Source organism: Xyrauchen texanus, chromosome 10, assembly GCF_025860055.1.
Source record: "Xyrauchen texanus isolate HMW12.3.18 chromosome 10, RBS_HiC_50CHRs, whole genome shotgun sequence".
Classification (NCBI taxonomy): domain Eukaryota; kingdom Metazoa; phylum Chordata; class Actinopteri; order Cypriniformes; family Catostomidae; genus Xyrauchen; species Xyrauchen texanus.
Window position 1 is genome coordinate 48,120,713 of NC_068285.1, and position 20,799 is coordinate 48,141,511.

General features: G+C 39.3%; 1 protein-coding gene across 1 annotated transcript in view; it reads right to left on the reverse strand.

Annotated features, from left to right (window-relative positions):
- kpnb1 (karyopherin (importin) beta 1) overlaps positions 1–20,799 on the reverse strand; it is a 102,590-nt gene that overhangs the window by 64,892 nt on the left and 16,899 nt on the right. Inside the window, exons 3-6 of the mRNA XM_052135528.1 lie at positions 10,302–10,484; positions 9,987–10,187; positions 9,691–9,843; positions 9,342–9,401 (exon numbers count right to left, since the gene is read on the reverse strand). Of these exons, the coding sequence (XP_051991488.1) occupies positions 9,342–9,401; positions 9,691–9,843; positions 9,987–10,187; positions 10,302–10,484 (597 nt within the window). The remainder of the gene's footprint in view (positions 1–9,341; positions 9,402–9,690; positions 9,844–9,986; positions 10,188–10,301; positions 10,485–20,799) is intronic.

The following is a 20,799-nucleotide window of genomic DNA, read 5'->3' on the forward strand; positions in this document are numbered from 1 at the left end:
TTTGGACAAGTCATTAAGTTTTCATTAGTTGACATGCTAGTAGGTAGGGAATTTTCCAGGTAGGGAATGAGGTTTTGCCCCAAGTGAAGGAGTTCAAGTACCTCGGGGTCTTGTTCACGAGTGAGGGGACAATGGAGCTGGAGGTTGGCCGGAGAATCGGGGCAGCGGGTACGGTATTGCACTCGCTCTATCGCACCGTTGTCACGAAAAGAGAGCTGAGCCGAAAGGCAAAGCTCTCGATCTACCGGTCAATTTTTGTTCCTACCCTCACCTATGGTCATGAAGGTTGGGTCATGACCGAAAGAACTAGGTCGTGAGTACAAGCGGCCGAAATGGGCTTCCTCAGAAGGGTGGCGGGCTTCTCCCTTAGAGATAGGGTGAGGAGCTCAGTCATCCGTGAGGAGCTCGGAGTAGAGCCGCTGCTCCTTTGCCTTGAAAGGAGTCAGTTGAGGTGGTTTGGGCATCTGGTAAGGATGCCCCCTGGCCGCCTCCCTAGGGAGGTGTTTCAGGCACGTCCAGCTGGGAGGAGGCCTCGGGGAAGACCCAGGACTAGGTGGAGAGTTTACATCTCCACACTGGCCTGGGAACACCTCGGAGTCCCCTAGTCAGAGCTGGTTAATGTGGCTCGAGATAGGGAAGTTTGGGGCCCCCTGCTGGAGCAGCTGCCCCCGCGACCCGACTTCGGATAAGCGGTTGAAGATGGATGGATGTACATATTTTACTAGTGGGACTGTTTCCAGACTTGCCAGCCAGGATTCAGAGTATTGACATTTGAAATATGACTCCTAATAAGCAAGCTTTAGTTACATTTAAAAGCGGTTTCGGCTAAAGCAGGTATTTAAATTCTATGCTGTATGATATAAATATGATATGTAATATTATATAAAATTATATGAATGTTTAGAATATAATTTTATCTAGTGTTTATGCTGCATCATCAACAATGTTTGTGCTTGCAAATATGTGTTCAGGTGTAAATGAGTACAATGCACTTTAAATATGCCCATATTAGAAAATCACCATCTTCTGATTTCTGAAGGATCATGTGACACTGAAGACTGCAGAAATTATGCTGAAAATTCAGCTTTGATCACAAATTGCATTTTACAATATATTCAAATAGAAAACTGTTCTTTTAAATTGTAAAATGAGTTCACACAATGTTTTTACTGTATTTTGGATCAAATAAATGCAGTCTTGGTGAGCAGGAGAGGCGACTTCTAAAACTTGTAAATGGTAGTGCAAGTATAAAATGAAGTCTTTATGTAAAGAAAATGTATAGTCAGATTACCTCTTAACTTAAAATGTGATTTTGATCATTAAGTCTCCTCACATTCATTCTCTTTGTCACATTCCTCATTGCTAGGCCCAGGGGAGGGGTCTTGTCTCAGGTGTGAATTACCTCAATATTCATGATAGTTCACGCCTCCTCGCATATGACATTTCTAACACTAAAAGTGTCTTACAAAAGTTAAATTACTATATTGTTTTGTATGAATATGTGATCAGGATGGGTTTCCACATCATTTTGTAGCAAAAACTCTAGGCTACAAGATCCAGTTCTCAAAAGGCTTGTGGACAAATGTTTAGTATGTGTTATATGGCCTTATTTCAATTACTTAATGTGTTTCAAAAACCACGCATAAACATTTTCTCAAAAATACAAACATGCGGAGTGGTGGTGGCGTAGTGGTCTAAAGCACATAACTGTTAATCAGAAGGTCACTGGTTCGATACCCATGGCCACCACCATTGTGTCCTGGAGCAAGGCACTTAACTCCAGGTTGCTCTGGGGGGATTTTCCCTGTAATAAATGCACTGCAAGTCGTTTTGGATAAAAGCGTCTGCCAAATGCATAAATGTAAACACATGTTGCTCACATATTATTTTAGCCCAGTTTGTGCTGAATACAGTGTTATCAGACTTTGGCCATTAATATGTTTTTAAGCAACTGAAAAAAGCACAAATGTCAAGGCATGTCAAAACCTCTCCAGGGCCCAAAACACCCGCAGACCCCAGAGGGATAAACAGGTAGGAGCACACATTTAACATGGCCTTAACATTGCTGGATATATGAAAGTTAAAAATATTCTAGACATGTTTTCCACATATAGATCACATTAAAATTGGTTTATGTACCATTATATAAATACAAATTAGAAGTTGACCAAAATTGGATTTTGCAGATATGATAATGTGTTGAAAGGCAATTAATCTGCAAATAGTTTTTAAAATTAGAAGCCAATAAGGAATGTTCTTAGTCTATTCTTAGACAGAGGCTACAAAATCCCAAATTTCATTAAATTCCAGATCATGGTGAAATCAAAATACCATTAACAAGGGGAAAAATATATAAATATGACTCAGTGCCAAACCTTTAACTTTAAAGGCTGAAATACACCAGGGACTCTTTTGAAATGTCCACGCTTCACTGCTTCCAGCTGCTCATTCAAACACATAAGGGAAATATCTTACAACAATGTTTACTTTTAATTGGTTATATTGTACAATGTCATATTTAAATCAACACTATATCATCATCAGTTAACCTTTTGTGAGAGTTTGTCAAATTTTTTATATGGCTTCATGATTGTGAACTGCTCTGCAACAACACACACAAGCCCTTGCGTGCATGGAGAAAATACAACTGTGCCGCATTTTCACTTTGAAAGACGTAGCGCAATCATTTTTAATATGAAACCGTATTCTTTTGAAGTTTCGATTTTAGACTTTCCACTCCCAAATTTAGAACCATTTTAAATAAGACTTTTGTTGTATCATTTAAGATATTTAAGACTTCTGACCTTAAATTTTGGAAAACTGAAATCAAGACATTTTAAGGCTTAAGGATCTGCAGGAAACCTGCTGGTTTCAGACTCTTTCAAGATTCTGTAGAACCCCAGTTTTTTCAGTCATCAACTTGCATCATCACTAGGGGCCGTGTATTGATACAGATTCGATTACAATTCGCAGGCTCACGATTCAATATATCCATATGAATTTTGATTCATATGGATATATTCCTGTTATTATGTCTATTTTGCTTAGATTTTAAAGAAATTCAGCTAATGCTGTTAATCAAAAAAGGCACATTGTAGGTAACCCTTCTAGGTACAATTAAAAAATATACATTTTACAAATCATATTTTATTATTAGATTTTTATATTGGTCACACTACAGCTTTTAAAAAAAAAAATCAGATTCTGTCTGCATAAACTGTATATTAAAAACTATATGCAGCATAATACAATTTCAAGACATTTATTAATGGATAGACTAAATTAATTCCATCAATAAATGTCTTTAAATTAGCATAATTGCTGCATATTTTCTTAAATGTTTATTGTTTTCTTGCATAATTGTACTATTTACATTGATATGTAGAGCACGTGCAAAACATGTACTAGTAATGCAAATTTGGGAAATTAGTATACAAAATAATTGCCAGTATGAACTGATAAACCATAAATCAAACAAGTAGCCAAACAGGCATGACAAAGTTCTATACTGGCTGAAACCAAACAGGCTATTGACAGATATTTAGCAATAGTAATTACATCAACATCTGATTGAAAAAAGAAAAAAAAACAACAACAAAAAAAAAAAAACACATTTCCTGCTTATATTTCGTAACAAACACATTTTGAATGGATCGCTTGCACTCCAAACTATCCTACAAGGAATACATTTTGTCAGTTTTCAAATGGAAGAATAAAAACAGATATGCATGTCCAGCATTTTTAGCATGCATGTTTGATTTTTAGCTGAACAACCATTCTAATGAAAGCTTGAAAACACCAACATCTGAGAAAAAAATCCTCCCTGTAGAGCAGGATTCCTCAATAGGCGGCCCGCAATCCAGATACAAATGTTTGGCCCACACTAAAGACCTGTTCACACAAAATCATTGACAATTTTGCAAGACAAACTTCCGGTGAAAGGTCTGTACAGAGTACATAAAAAATAAAAAGGAAAAGAAATATCACCCCTGTACATTAGGCGGCACTGTTGCCGTTCTACAAACATTTATACCAACCAGTCTCCTGCCCAGCTGTCAGTGCTAGAGATTAATATATTGAACAGTGTTAAAGCATTTATTTACCTAATTTGGAATAACTGTTTCATTATGTTCTTTCCATGGTGTTAATGCATTGAGTATATAATAAATTTTTATGCGAGCGAGAGGAGTAAAGGAGCACATAAATATACGTCCCATTTATATTTGCACATGTATTTTGCAATAAGTATATTCAAAACGGACTCCCGAAGCAAACTATTTTTTTTTCATAATGCCTGGATCATATAACACAATGTGCGTTAATAACGTGCAATTAACTTTACAAAAAATTATGTGTAAAATCTTTACGAAATTTATCGCAATGCTTTCCTGAGAAATTCAAGCTTGTGGTACCACCTGTTTACTCCAGAGGGCCGTAAGTGAAATTTCAGCTGTGTGAGCAACACCACATTAACAACACTTCAGCGGACACGCGACAAAAACATGCATTACGTTCTTGCGTTCAAAACACTTGGAGCGCAAATGCGAACTAAGGGATCTCAAGATGTGTTTAAAGATTGAGTATTAAACTACATTTTTAGGTGACCTAAACATTTTATTTTTATGACACACCCGAGACGCGACGCAGGTCGTATGGTCTTTACCTCACAACAATTTAATTACCAACAAGGTTTAAGGAGGTGTCCTTTAAACCGTTACACCGTTTTTATCCAATCAATCTTTATTTAAGAAACATGCTCCCTGAAATAGATCCACTTTGCTCCTTCTGTAATGCTGTTTTTCTTTGCTTTATAAACACATTTTATTTGGTTTTCACAGTTTTGATAATTAAAGTTAATATGTTCTGATTAATCCGTTTATTTTTCTTGCCAAGATTTTTTTTATACATAAGTGTAAATTTATATCTATAAAGCCCCTATTTGCACTTTTTTATATAAAGACTCTTAACCTCCAACAACTCCAAAGCATTGAAAACCATTGCACTATGTATTATTGTAAAATAGATCTGTAGTATTGTGTACTATGTATACCCCTGGTTTGTTTCTAAAAATATATATATAAAAAAAAAAAATGTCTGACGCAGGTGTACTTAAATTGGCTCTTAAACAAGCCCTCATCATAAATCTCCAACTGATTGACAAATTCACTTGTGAAATGGATTGCTGTGAACTGTATGCCAATGATTGCCTTATGATCAATAATATGGTAATAAACAATACATTGTATTCTAAAGCCACTTTTATATTGTTTTATCAATGATTAAGAAAGTAATGCATTTTAATTATCTGAATATTATATATATACACACACACACACACACATACATACATACATATATATATAAAAATGTATATTTAAAGATAACCATGAATAATTGCCCCTCATATAATTATTGTTATATGAGGGGCTTTCTCAGCAAATATTTGTATATGCGATTAATTAATCGGGACACCATGTAATTAATTCGATTATAAACTAATCAATTGACAGTCCTAATATATATATATATATATATATATATATATATATATATATAAATAAAATAAATAATAATTGATGCATAGCGTAATATTCAAAATAATTTATAAGAACACAGGCTGTTCTTTAATGAAATTATTGCAATACTTTGTTATATTATCCTCAAGAACAATATTAAAGCTAATAGGTCTAATAATTGATACTGTAATTAGAGACAGAGGTTGACTTGCGTGGAGGACATCCAGATCCAGATTCTTCATTAAAAGGTTTTTTCTTTTTTCCAGCAGGCAAATTTGAGTAGTTTTGTGTATCTATATACAAACAAAATGTTCATACTTGTTTGAATAAATAAAATGGGCTACTAATACTGAGAAAAAGAACTAACAATATAATAATTAAAAAAAGTTGAATAATAAAAACAATAGTAGCAGTAGTAATAATAATAAAAATAATAATAGCAGCAAACACTTTGTCCATGGCCCTTGACATTGTATTGTTGACTGAATTTGGCCCTTGGTGAAAACTAATTGGGGAACCCTGCTGTAAAGGGATATATATATAAAAAAAATATAAACAAAAAGAAACCAAAGTATGTGGATATAGCCTACCATTTAATTATTTAAATAACACTTAAGAAATGCAAGTATTGCAGTGTTTACACTATATGTATTTGAGGAAATTTATATTTCCTCATGAAAATCAATGGGCCTTCTCCCTACCATCTCTGTTGAAATTTGCAGTGGGGATTGTGAAACCCGTCTGAATGCAGTACAGAATTGTCTGTTGCAAAAGTCTTATGTCTCGGTGAAGAAATTAGTTTAAAACAAACCGCCCCCACATTCTAAACGGTACCAACAAAGAAAACACGAGAAAACAAATTAGAAGGCTTTTCAATTCTCAAATCACAACGCTTACAAAACTTTACCATGGATTTACTGCAGTAACACCAACTATACTGTATGGTAATTTCACACACAATTTTGAAAAAATAATAATAAAAAACATTATATTGTATTCTAAAATGGTAGATAGCAGTTTCTTCTGATTTCTGTTTAGTCATCAAATTGTTGTAATTTATTTGCACAAGAAATTATTAATTAGGAAAAAAGAAGTAACAGTACACACAGTAGTCCAGCAAACATGGGTGGCATGTCCATGTTAGCAATCGCATTTACTCAAATTACCGAATCAAACCAATTATACATACAGTGCATTGTGAATAAGACATTTACTTCTAGCACTCGTGAAGTGTTTTTACCTTGAATTTACAATAGTCTATTTAGCTGAGACAGGCTACTTCTATTAAAATAAAATTAGAAACTGGAACGCTCAACCAAGAAGCTCTCGCATCCAACAATAAAAAGGATGTAGATAGGAAGTCCCACCTTAAAGGTAAAAACGCCAATCACCTTTTAGATACAGACATCGCTTGTCAATCAACTTGAGAACGCGCATGTACATTAGCAATAAAAGCTGGGAAAATTGAATTTTTTGGCGTAATCTGAGGTAAAGAAGCACCATTTATTAAACCAATGTTGTCAGATTTTACTGCTGATTTGTAAAGTTCTTTGATCGTAATCTTGATTTCGGTCATTCTCCATTCAAGTAGATAGGAGCTGCACTGTCATGACTGGAAATCCAGAAAGCGTTCCAAACATGGCGAACAGTGGACTGACTCGCTAGAAAGACTTTTGTTGCACTCACGTGCGGATACAGCGAGCAGCAGCAATCTCCTGACAGTTTAAACAGCCTAGATGGTCTGCTTTGATTGTGACCACGATGTTTTGATTCTGGCTGATAGTACACGCGCTTCAGAGGAAGATAATAGACAAGCGCTCGATGGGAAGAAAACGCTGGATTTTAATGAGGTTTGGGAATTACATCTGTTTAAAGGAGATATCTGTATATTTTCAAATGGTATATAATAGAAATTGTACTGATATTTGCCTTTTATCATTAGAAAAGAAAGTTAAGTTACAGGGAACTGGGGGGGGTCCCCGAGTAACTCAGCGAGTACTGATACTGAATACCACCCCAGGAGTCATGACTTAGAATCCAGGGTGTGCTGAGTGACTCCAGCCAGGTCTCCCAAGCAAACAAAATGGCCTGGTTGCTAGGGAGGCTAGAGTAACATGGGGTAACCTCCTTGTGGTCACGATTAGTGGTTCTCGCTCTCAATGGGGCAGATGGCAAGTTGTGTGTGGATTGAGTGTATCAGAAGCAGAGGCAACTGAGAATTGTTCTGAGTAACTGCGCCACCACGAGGACCTACTAAGTAGTGGGAATTGGGCATTCCAAATAGGGAGAAATGGTGACAATTTTTTTTTTCTTCATAAAGTTACAGGGAACTGTTGAGGAGAGAGAGGGAGAATGAAACAGGCGAGCACTTTAACATTGAGTTCAAACGCATCTGCAATGGCTTTGATATGCGAACCGTTTAAATGAGACTGTGTTGCACACCGGACTATTAATCTAGTTACAATGCATGTAACAAAACGAACCATGACTGGGGTTGTTTACATATCATTTGCTTCACATGCAATCAGGCGATTCTAAAGAGGAAAAAAAAAAAAAAAAAAAAAAACAGACAAATGGGAAAATGTATCGGCCGATGCCAATAATTCAAAAAGTCAGAATAATGACTGAGATATCGGCCTCTGCGATACATCAGTCGACCACCAATACTAACCATGGCAGTGAGGAGCCATGCAAGGTTTTACCTATGGTTACCCATGAACTATTACAAACATCATTGTTAAAACTATGGAAGAACTATGGTGAATTTTCATAATTATGGACCACGCCATCAGTTTTCCATCCTTGTAAAATCTGTACTCTTGTAACAATCTTATTGTAGGTTGCATTGAGGTTCTCAAAATCAATGCTGTACTGTCAAATGTGCAATTCAAATGCACATAACAAGTTATATTATTTGCATGGGTGCTACCAAAGCAGGTGCTTGTACCACATTTTCAAAGGGCCCTTTGAGGGCCCAAATAAACCCTGATGTGGCCCAGGCTGAAATTTAGTTGAAATCCATTTTAATCTATTCTTTGACCAACATACGTTAATACGGGTCCAGCATTGGGGGCTTGTGAACGAGCGCGCACAACAGCACGCTGCTGAAAATAATTCGAGGAAAATGTATTGGCATTTTCCTCTATATTTTCAGTTCAGTGTTTTGTTTTAATCCCCATTTCTCCCCAATTTGGAATGCCCAATTCCCACTACTTGGTAGGTCCTTGTGGTGGCACGGTTTACTCACCTCAATCCGGGTGGTGGAGGACAACTCTGTTGCCTCCGCTTCGGAGACAGTCAATCTGCGCATTTTATCACGTGGCTAGTTGTGCATGACACCGCAGAGACTCGCACGTTGTAGATCATGGAATATTTCAGACTGGCTTTTTTTTTTTTTATCAAATGAAAAAATAACACTGAATTCAATAAATGGCATCCCTCTACATTGGTGACAGTGAGATTTCAGGTTAATGTACCTACATGCGGCAGATCAACAATGCTTGTAGTCATGTTATTCTTTAACACACAATCGTAGTTTACTCAAAAAGTAATGTTCATCTATAGAGAAACGATCCATGATTGAGCTCACTTCACAAGCTGTGTTTTTCTAATTCTGAGTTGCTGAAAGTATGACGCATTAAGTGCACAAGAGGCAGTGTGCCCTCTTATGGCAGAAGACTATATAGACAGGCTTTTCTCTAACTCCAGTCATGATTACTCAAAAGGATTTGTGCTGAATAACCGACTAATAAATAGATCATCGATCGTTCATGAAAATCTCTATTCTGTAATGACTATAAAGCTTTCAAACACAGAGGAACTCACCCTGGTGTCAGGACACTGTGTGGCTTCACAGACAACCTGCATGATGAAGTGTCTTTCCGTCTAGAGAAAGTGAAAGCAAGAGATAAGTTACATTTACTGACAATTCACAGATAATCGTGTTGAGAACTGGTAATCTTCAGCTCAAACATGTCAACCAGTATGAAGTTAATGAAAAATAAATATTTTCTATTGACTAAACTTCAACTCCAATTAACACCAAAAACCAAGAGGGTCAAGAAATTATGTATTTGTATTTTTAAATAATTGTACAAAATAACTGAACATTTCAATACACAACTTTTAGTGCAGCTAAAGATGAGAAAATTAATAATTGAGGATGTGTCAGTACCTCCTTGTCAAAGTTGGCTTTGGTGAACTCCAGTGAGTTGAGCAACGCGTTAGTAGCTGCGAGTTTGACGTTGTTGCTGGGCTCCTCCTTCCTCATGCCTTGAATGATGGCTGTCAATATCTGGTTGGCATTGTCCTGAAGATGCTCTGGATCCTGACAAACCATTTGAAAATAATGATAAAACAATAAGCTTCAGAAATATCACCACCACAGCACATTCCTGTCTAACAGAAGAGATCAAACCATATAAACACTTCCAGTAAGTAACCGTGAGAGTGAGGTGACTCAGGACTCACAATGTCCTGGCAGATGTATCCGATGGCCTCGAGCGTGGACTCCTTCATGTGCTCTGTGCTGCTGGGAACTGTAACATTGGCCACCAGCTGAAGGATGAGCTCTGGCCACTGATTCACAGGGATCTCAGCGCATGCGATACCAGCCACACACTGTGATGCCGAGCTCGGCCGATACGTCTCTGTGCCCAGAGTCTGCAGCACCTGCTCCACATAGACAGATTGGATGAAACAGTGCAGTTTACATTCATATCCCTATAGTACTGAACCTGAACTCCACATTCTCATATCTGTACGAGACAGAAACTGTGTTCTTACGAAGTTCTTGATCTCGTTGCGTGCACTGCCGTCGATGGCTAGCCATCTCTGCTGGTACTGTGTCTTCACATCCGGATCCTTTGATGTCAGAGAGTTCTTCACCTGCAGACCGGCAGCCACACGTGCCACTTGCGTGTTCCCAGGATTCGCCAACACTTTGGAAAGCTCCACCAGGAAGGTCGGCTGAAGAAACAGAGAAACCAGATTTTAACAGCCCGAACAGCAAGTACCGAATTACAACTGAAGAGCTACTAACAGAAAATAGAAACCTTTCCAGTCTCTCTCGAATGGTTTGCCTTTTGTCCAGTTTGGTGCCTCGTTGCACTTTTTTGATAACCCGCTTCATAAATTTAACTATTGGATATTATATGAATCCATAAATTAAAATATCTATACATCTCTATATTCAAGCAAAATTGTGAGAAAGAATTGCAATATGTTGATATTTGATTGCATCAGCACAAACAAAGTAAAAATGTACATATGCAACACTGAAGAACACTTGCTGGCATTCAAATATGAATGCCAGCAACTGCTTAAGTTGACAAAGTACACTGCATAATCCAAATCTGGCCCTTTATGCTGCATCTGAATATCCATATTTCCATACTATAGTAAGCCAAAAAAGTGTGGATTTACTGGACACTTTACTACCGCATAATGCCACAGGAGCTGAAGAGACGTCACATCCAAAATGCTGAAGAAAAAAAAATACAAATAACAAAAATTGGCGGAGAACCACGACTTGTACAGCTCTTCAACTGTGAGTGCTATATGTAACAAGAAACTTGCTCTTCCATATGACAATTCTCTTATCATTTACTCACCCTTATGCCATCCCAGATGTCTTTGGCTTTCCTCAGCAGAGTTTTTGAAAAATATCTCAGCTCTGTAGGTCTATACAATGGTTATCAGACCTTTTGTAGCTCCAAAAATGACAAAGGAAACGTAGAAGTAATCCATAAGATTCCAGTGTTTAAGTCCATATCTTTACAAGCAATATAATAGATATGGGTAAGAAACAAAACAATATTCAAGTAACTTTTCCTCTAAATTTCCACTTTAACTAGCACTTTCAGATCTCTTGAAAGCGAGTCCGTTGAAGCTTTTCCGGCACCACGTGACCTTCAGATGTAAAAATGAAAGTGGAGATTTATAGCGAAAATTGACTTAAATTTGTATGTTTCTCACACACACCTATCATATTGCTTCTGAAGACATGGAAAACTTAGGTTTCCTTTGTGAAGCTACAAATGTCTGAACACCATTCACTTGTACTGTATGGACCTATAGAGCTGAAATATTCAAATAAATCTTCATTTGTGTTCTGCAGAATAAAGTCATATACATCTGGGATAGCATGAGTGTGAGTAAATAATGAGAGAACTTTAAATTTTGGGTTACTCTCTCTTTAAATGATGCTTGATTAACAAAATCAGAATGAATTATTTTCACAGAGTTGTAGTTATTAGACTAAGCCATGTATTAGGGACATGGAAAAAAGCCCACATTCCCATATATAGTACATCCGGAAACTATTCATATTACTCTGAGGCATACCAAAGAACACCGTTATACCTGCAGAGAAGTGCATTCTTCATTAAAAGCAGTACATACTATGACTGTACACAACAGGGAATGCAGCAATATTTTTTTTGCTGCCTTCACAAGGTTGTTGTGGATATGGGACATGTCCAAAATCTTAAAATGCTGCCTTATCGAGCAAAAAAACAGCCATCTCATATAGGGGTGTAACTAGGGCAGAGTGATATGGCAAAAAATATTATCACGATATTCTTTTTCATATCATTCGATAAATCACATTTGCATATTTGAGTTTCCAAAAAAAGAGAAAACTAAATCCTCTTTACAAAACTGCATTGGGGCCCCAGACACCACCAATGCAGTGGTGTCTGAGGGATCTTCTATCAAATCACTTTGTCACACTACCATGTACACAAGTGCAACAGTAGGTGAAAGTCTTGTGTGCAGTTCCGAGCAACATAGCAGTCATGACAGTGACAAGACATACCAATTACAATAAACATATTTACACAACACAATAATAATATACAATGTACAGTAAACAATACACAATATAGAATACACATACAATAATTTTTTTTTAAGAAGTATATAAAACAATACATATATACAGTAGTTGTATTGTGGAGAATATAATTATGACAGTCCAGTGTGAGATATAAGCTTAATAAAGTGCAGTGCTGATGTATACTGATCGTGAGAGATCATGAAGTGTTCAAAAGTCTGATTACTTGGGGGAAGAAGCTGTCATGTAGTCGGCTGGTGCGGGTCCTGATGTTGCGATACCTGATGTTGCGATACCGCCTGCCTGATGGTAGCAGTGAGAGCAGCCCATAACTCGGGTGGCTGGAGTCTCTGATGATCCTCCGAGCTTTTTTTTTTTTTTTTTTCACACGCCGCCTGTTATATACAGGTCCTTCTCAAAAAAATAGCATATTGTGATAAAGGTCATTATTTTCCATAACGTAATGATAAAAATTAAACTTTCATATATTTTAGATTCATTGCACACCAACTGAAATATTTCAGGTCTTTCATTGTTTTAATACTGATGATTTTGGCATACAGCTCATGAAAACCCAAAATTCCTATCTCAAAAAATTAGCATATCATGAAAAGGGTCTCTAAACGAGCTATTAACCTAATCATCTGAATCAACTAATTAACTCTAAACACCTGCAAAAGATTCCTGAGGCTTTTAAAAACTCCCAGCCTGTTTCATTACTCAAAACCACAATCATGGGTAAGACTGCCGACCTGACTGCTGTCCAGAAGGCCATCATTGACACCCTCAAGCAAGAGGGTAAGACACAGAAAGAAATTTCTGAACAAATAGGCTGTTCCCAGAGTGCTGTATCAAGGCACCTCAGTGGGAAGTCTGTGGGAAGGAAAAAGTGTGGCAAAAAAGGCTGCACAACGAGAAGGTGACCGGACCCTGAGGAAGATTGTGGAGAAGGACCGATTCCAGACCTTGGGGGACCTGCGGAAGCAGTGGACTGAGTCTGGAGTAGAAACATCCAGAGCCACCGTGCACAGGCGTGTGCAGGAAATGGGCTACAGGTGCCGCATTCCCCAGGTCAAGCCACTTTTGAACCAGAAACAGCGGCAGAAGCGCCTGACCTGGGCTACAGAGAAGCAGCACTGGACTGTTGCTCAGTGGTCCAAAGTACTTTTTTCGGATGAAAGCAAATTTTGCATGTCATTCGGAAATCAAGGTGCCAGAGTCTGGAGGAAGACTGGGGAGAAGGAAATGCCAAAATGCCTGAAGTCCAGTGTCAAGTACCCACAGTCAGTGATGGTCTGGGGTGCCATGTCAGCTGCTGGTGTTATCAAGGGCAGGGTCAATGCAGCTAGCTATCAGGAGATTTTGGAGCACTTCATGCTTCCATCTGCTGAAAAGCTTTATGGAGATGAAGATTTCATTTTTCAGCACGACCTGGCACCTGCTCACAGTGCCAAAACCACTGGTAAATGGTTTACTGACCATGGTATTACTGTGCTCAATTGGCCTGCCAACTCTCCTGACCTGAACCCCATAGAGAATCTGTGGGATACTGTGAAGAGTAAGTTGAGAGATGCAAGACCCAACACTCTGGATGAGCTTAATGTCGCTATCGAAGCATCCTGGGCCTCCATAACACCTCAGCAGTGCCACAGGCTGATTGCCTCCATGCCACGCCGCATTGAAGCAGTCATTTCTGCAAAAGGATTCCCGACCAAGTATTGAGTGCATAACTGAACATAATTATTTGAAGGTTGACTTTTTTTGTATTAAAAACACTTTTATTGGTCGGATGAAATATGCTAATTTTTTGAGATAGGAATTTTGGGTTTTCATGAGCTATATGCCAAAATCATCAGTATTAAAACAATAAAAGACCTGAAATATTTCAGTTGGTGTGCAATGAATCTAAAATATATGAAAGTTTAATTTTTATCATTACATTATGGAAAATAATGACCTTTATCACAATATGCTAATTTTTTGAGAAGGACCTGTATGTCCTGGAGGGTGGGAAGCGCCTCTCCGATGAGCCAGTCAGGATGCTCTCTACAGTACTGGTGTTGAACCGTGTGAGGATGTGGTGGTTCATTCCTCAGCCATCTCAGGAAGAAGAGGCGCTGGTGAGCCGTCACAACGGCCTCAGTGTGGACGGGACCATGCGAGTTCCTCAGTGATGTGGACACCGAAGAACTTGAAGCTGCTGACTCTCTCCACCGGTGCTCCATTAATGGTGATGGGGCGGTGTTCTCTGTCTTTCTTCCTGAAGTCTACTACAAGCTCCTTGGTTTTACTGACATTGAGGGTGAGGTTGTGCTCCTCAGACCAGCGTGTCAGAGTGTGCACCTTCTCTCTGTAGGCTGTTTCATACCTACCACCGTCGTATCGTCAGCAAGCTTAATGATGGCATTGGAGCTATGTGTCGCCACACAGTCATGTGTGTACAGTGAATACAGAAGTGGGCTGAGAACACAGCCCTGTGGGGCTCTAGTGTTGAGGGTCAGCCGTTTAAGCCCAGAGCTTCACATCAAGCTTGGAGGGCACTATGGTGTTGAATGCTGAGCTGTAGTCTACATACAACATTCTCACATGTGTGTTCCTTTTTTCCAGGTGGGAGAGAGCAGTGTGTATTGTAGATGCAATGGCATCATCAGTGGAGCGATTGTTGCGGTAGGCGAACTGCTATAGGTCCAGTCTCTGATTAGACTCTCAAAGCATTTGAATGGGGTCAGAGCAACAGGATGCGTCATTTAAACAAGTGATTTTTTTATTGCTTTTGTACAGGCACAATAGTGGATGTTTTGAAGCATGTGGGGACTACAGACAGGGAGAGGGACAGGTTGAAAATGTCCGTAAAAACACCAGCCAGTAGTTCGTGCACGCTCCGATGACGTGGCCCGGAATGCCGTCTGGACCTGTAGCTTTACGGCTGTTCACCCGTCGGAAGGATCGAGTTACATCCGTAACAGAGACAGAGTGTGAACCATCCTCTGTAGCGTCTGTGCTCTCTCCGCGAGGGCGGTGTTATTGTCCTCGAAATGAGCATAAAATAAAAAGCTCATCCAGGAGAGAGGCAGCAGTGTTTTTATTCCCTTTGTAGTCCGTGATGTTAATTCCCTGCCACATACGTCTAGGGTCGGTGGTGTGGAACTGTCCTTCAATTTTGTGACAGTACTGGCGTTTGGCTGCTCTAAAAAGGTTTCCGGAGGGCATAACTGGCTTGTTTATGCTCCTCCGTGTTCCCGGAATTAAAAGCGTTAACCCTCTGTGATCTGAGGGCGTTTTAGGGCCCTTCATGCCTTGACATTTGTGCTTTTTTCAGTTGCTTAAAAACACATTAATGGCTAAAGTCTGATAACACTGTATTCAGCACAAACTGGGCTACAATAATATGTGAGCAACATGTACAAGTTTGTATTTGAGAAATTAACGTTTATGCGGGGTTTTTGAAAAAACTAAATATTTAAGTCATTCAAATAAGCCCATATAACACATACTAAACATTTGTCCACAAGACATTTGAGCCTAGACTTTTTGCTACAAAATGATGTGAAAACCACCCTGATCACTCATTCATACAAAAAAATATACTAATTTAACTTTTGTAAGACAGTTTTAGTGTTAGAAATGTGTTAGAAATATGTGAGGTGTGAACTCTCATGAAAATTGAGGTGATTCACACCTGAGACAAAAGACCCCTCCCCTGCACCCATCAATGAGGAATCTGACAGAAAGAGAATTAATGTGAGGACTTAATGATCAAAATCAAGTTTTAAGTTAATAGTAATCTGACTAAAACGTCTTTAAATAAAGACTTTAATTGTATACCTACACTTCCGTATACAAGTTTAAGAAGTCTCTTCTACTCATCAAGACTGCATTTATTTGATCCAAAATACAGTAAAAACATTGTGTGAACTCATTTTACAATTTAAAAGAACAGTTTTATATTTGAATATATTGTAAAATGCAATTTGTGATCAAAGCTGAATTTTCAGCATCATTACTGCAGTCTTCAGTGTCACATGATCCTTCAGAATTCATTATAAGATGGTGATTTTCTAATATGGGCATATTTAAAGTGTATTTTACTCATTTACACCTGAACAGATATTTGCAAGCACAAGCATTGATGATGAGGCAGCATAAACACTAGATAAAATATATTCTAAACATTCATATAATTTTATATCATATTACATATCATATTTATATCATACAATTTAAATACCTGCTTTAGCCGAAACAACATTTAAATGTAACTAAAACCTGCTTATTAGGAGTCATTTCAAATGTCAATACTCTGAATCCTGGCTGGCAAGACAGTAAACAGTCCCACTAGTAAAATATGAGACTGCTGAGTCTTTGTTTTCACGGATACGTGGCTCAGCGACAGTGTTCTGGACGCCGCCATTCAGCTAGATGGGCTCGCCTCGTTTCGTGCCGACAGAAATACAGCTCTCTGCGGTAAGACTCACGGTGTGGCTTGTGTGTTTACATCAACACGGAATGGTGCAAGAACTCTATGCTAGTCTCTAGTTACTGTTCATCGCTGTTGGAGCTTTGTGACTGTTAGATGCAGACCTTTTTATTTACCACGGGAATTCACCACTGTTTGCATAACCGGAGTTTACATTCCTCCCAGCGCTAACACCAAGGAAGCGCTCTGAACTGTATGGGGCTAGGAGCGAACTACAGAACGCTCACCCCGATGGACTGTTTATGGTTGCCGGAGATTTCAACCATGCGAATCTCAAGACAGTGCTCCCTAAATTCCATCAGTATGTGGACTTTGCAATGAGAGGGGCGAACACGCTTGATCTTGATTACACACACATCCCAGGCGCGTACCGGGCGGAGCCCCGCCCCCACCTTGGCTACTCAGACCACATCTCTGTTATGTTAATTCCAGCATACAGACCGCTCGTCAGACGCACAAAACCGCTTCAGAAGCAGGTGAAAACCTGGCCAGCAGGAGCCATCTCTGCTCTTCAGGACTGTTTTGAGTGTACTGACTGGCACATGTTCAGGGAGGCTGCAACATATAGCGATTCTACCAACTTGGAGGAATACACAGCATCAGTGACCAGCTACATCAGCAAGTGCATTGATGTCACTTTCTCCAAGACCATCACCACACGCTCAAACCAGAAGCCGTGGATGACTGCGGAGGTGCGCACGCTGCTGAGGACCCGAGACTCCGCCTTCAGAGCAGGCGATAAGGCAGCCCTAAGAACAGCTAGGGCCAAACTGTCCAAAGCCATCAGAGAGGCAAAGCGCGCACAAGCCCAGAGAATCCACAGTCACTTCCAGGTCAACGGTGACACGCGGCGCATGTGGCAGGGCATCCAGGCCATCACCAACTACAGGACAACATCAGTTGCCTGTGACAAAGATGCCTCCCTTCCAGGTGCACTGAACGACTTCTTAGCTCGGTTTGACGTGCAGAATGACGTGGTGGCGAGGAAGACCACCCCTCCTCCCAACGACCAGGTGCTCTGTCTTACCACGGAAAACTCAACATTCAACATTCAATTCAACATACCAGACAACATTCCTGGCAGGGTGCTCAGAGGATGTGCAGACCAGCTAGCAGATGTTCTTACCGACATCTTCAACATCTCTCTGAGCAGAGCCGTCGTTCCCATGTGCTTCAAGGCCACCACCATCATCCCCATGCCAAAGAAGTCTTCAGGGTCCTGCCTAAATGACTACCGTCCCGTCGCACTCACACCAATCATCATGAAGTGCTTCGAGAGGCTCGTCATGAGGCACATTAAGACCCAGCTGCCCCAGTCACTAGACCCACTGCAGTTTGCGTATAGTCCAAACCGTTCAACGGACATTCAGCCGGAGCAATAGGAACTTCATACAGTCTGAGGCTGCGTTTCCACTGAAGCAGAAGAAATCTGCACAAAGCCACTCCCAACGCTAGGAACCACTTGCCCTGAGCTGCTGTCAATTTTACAATCCAACTCACAAGCTTGACGCTCGGCTTCCATAGGAAGGAATTGAAAGCTCTCGCTCGCATTCACTTAGCACGTGCCAGTGGAAACATGACAAGAAAGCCAAACTGCTAGTGTTTTTAGCAACACGCATGTCTAGATATCAAAAAGCTTATCGTCGATATCGTGGAGTTTTTTTTTAATCACTATAAATATTGATATCATTTTATCGCCCAGCCCTAGGTGTAACTGTTCAAATTTCTCATGGTTCAGTTTGTATCATGGTTTAAGGGTACAGTAGTTGCTTTGTTCAGAAAAAAAATAAATAAAATAAAAAAATAGCCAAATCCAAAGAATAATCTATTTGACAAACACAACATGTTTGTCCTTAAATAACAATCACTGTTTTACAACACTAACCATAGTTTAACCATGGCATTTGTAGTAAAATCATAGTAACCACAATATAAACATACTGTCATGGTTACAATATATAGTAAAATCATGCTTACTATATAGAAACTACAGTATTACGGTTATAAAGCCATGGTTAATTGTATCGAAACCATGGTGACAGCAGTCATGGTTACTACATTACTATAGTAAAGCCATGGTTAATTTTTGACAGGGTACTAAATCAACATTTTATCTTAATACCTGCACTAATACACTACATGCATCAACAGAGCACTTCAAATGAATCTCAACATATATACAACATTCGGAAGCTGTACATCACTATAAAAGGAATAACCTTGCTTTTAAAATGCATATGAGAGGGGATGTTGTGATAATACTGCTTTAGTATTTAATAGTATGTGGAAATCCCACATGCACTTTAGTTATAGTTTCATGTCTGTCTGAATTAGCACTGAGTGCCTGCTTAAAAATGGAAGGGAGTGTGTGCAGTTTAGGCTCACCTGCGGCTCTTTCCCCGGGTGATGTCGGCATAAGTCAAGTCAATTTTATTTGTATAGCGCCTTTCACAACACACATCGTTTCATAGCAGCTTTACAGAAGATCAGCATTAACAGACGATAAAACTGTAATGTCTATAAAGTCGATGAATCATCATTGTATAATTAGATAAAATACGATTCTTAATTGTGTTTAAAAATAATTAAATTATAATTATATTAATAACCCCAGTGAGCAAGCTGTAGGCGACTGTGGCAAGGAACACAAAACTCCATAAGATGTAGATTAATGGAGAAAAATAACCTTGGGAGAAACCAGACTCACTGTGGGGGCCACTTCCAATCTGGCTTTAATAACCATAAATGATTAATCATGCATCAATGTATTACTATAATCTTAATGCCATTAATCAAAGCGCATTATTGACTCTTGCACTAGAATACAGCCACACGAGGAATGAGGAAGAACCTGCATGCACGTTTTAAATAAACCCTTGCACATTATTGACATTAGGGCTGTAACGCTACACAAACCGCAACCGAAATCTTGATACAAACATCCACGATCCTGTGTAACGGTTCCTGAAGACCGAACCGCGACACATGCGCCTCTCCAACCTCAGAAGCCTGCCAAAAGTTACAGATGCAGCCCCTTGAGCTCTTTACACACACTTCAACAAAATTCATTTTCTCATTTCACAGTAAACATTACATGTAAATAATGAAATTATTATGAAGGTGGCAGTGAGAGAAGCTGGGTTGTCTCCTCATATTAAGGGTTTTGCACACATTTAATCTTGCTTCGCAAGCAGGATTGCATGCTCCGTGTCAGTCGCTTGCTTTGTCACGTGAGAAAAGTTGTGGCTTTCTTTCACCGCAGTGCCACAGCAACAGCTGCTGCTAAAAAGATGCTTGAGATTGCATCACAATCTTATCATGGATGTTTTTACACGATGGAACAGCTCAATGGAAATGCTGGAACACCAGCTTGAGCAACAAGCGGCTATAACATCAGCCCTCTTGAGCACAGAGGTGCGCAAAAATGCCAGTCAACACGATACTCTGGATAGCACCGACATCAGTGATGCCGAAGAAATAGTAAACCTTCTTAAACCCCTAAAAAAAAAAAAGTCACCACCGTCCTGTCTAATGAAGAGCGCCACCCTGTCACTCATTGTGTCCTTGAAATCCACGATTGAACAGAGCATGACGAGAAATACTCTACAACTATAGCTAACATGAAGACAGCCATCCTGCCTTCCAATGCTACAAAACATCTACATTAATTAGACATGCGAATGGAACTGGCCATACAGCAGCTTTAAAAAGAAAGCAGAAACATCCAAAAATGCTATGGCTAATGCTATCCAAACTGCACAGCTGCAGGGAGAAGAGGAGTTGAAGGGGTTACTTAAAACGGCATACTTCCTTGCAGAAAATGAACTGGCAAATTCAAAATTTCATAATCTCATGCAATTCATGCATACAAATCTGTATATCAATAAATGAAGATGATGAAATTAGCAATGCATCAAAAGTTACCCCCCCCCCAATAATCTTTAGATCCCCCCCATGTGACCCATGTAAGG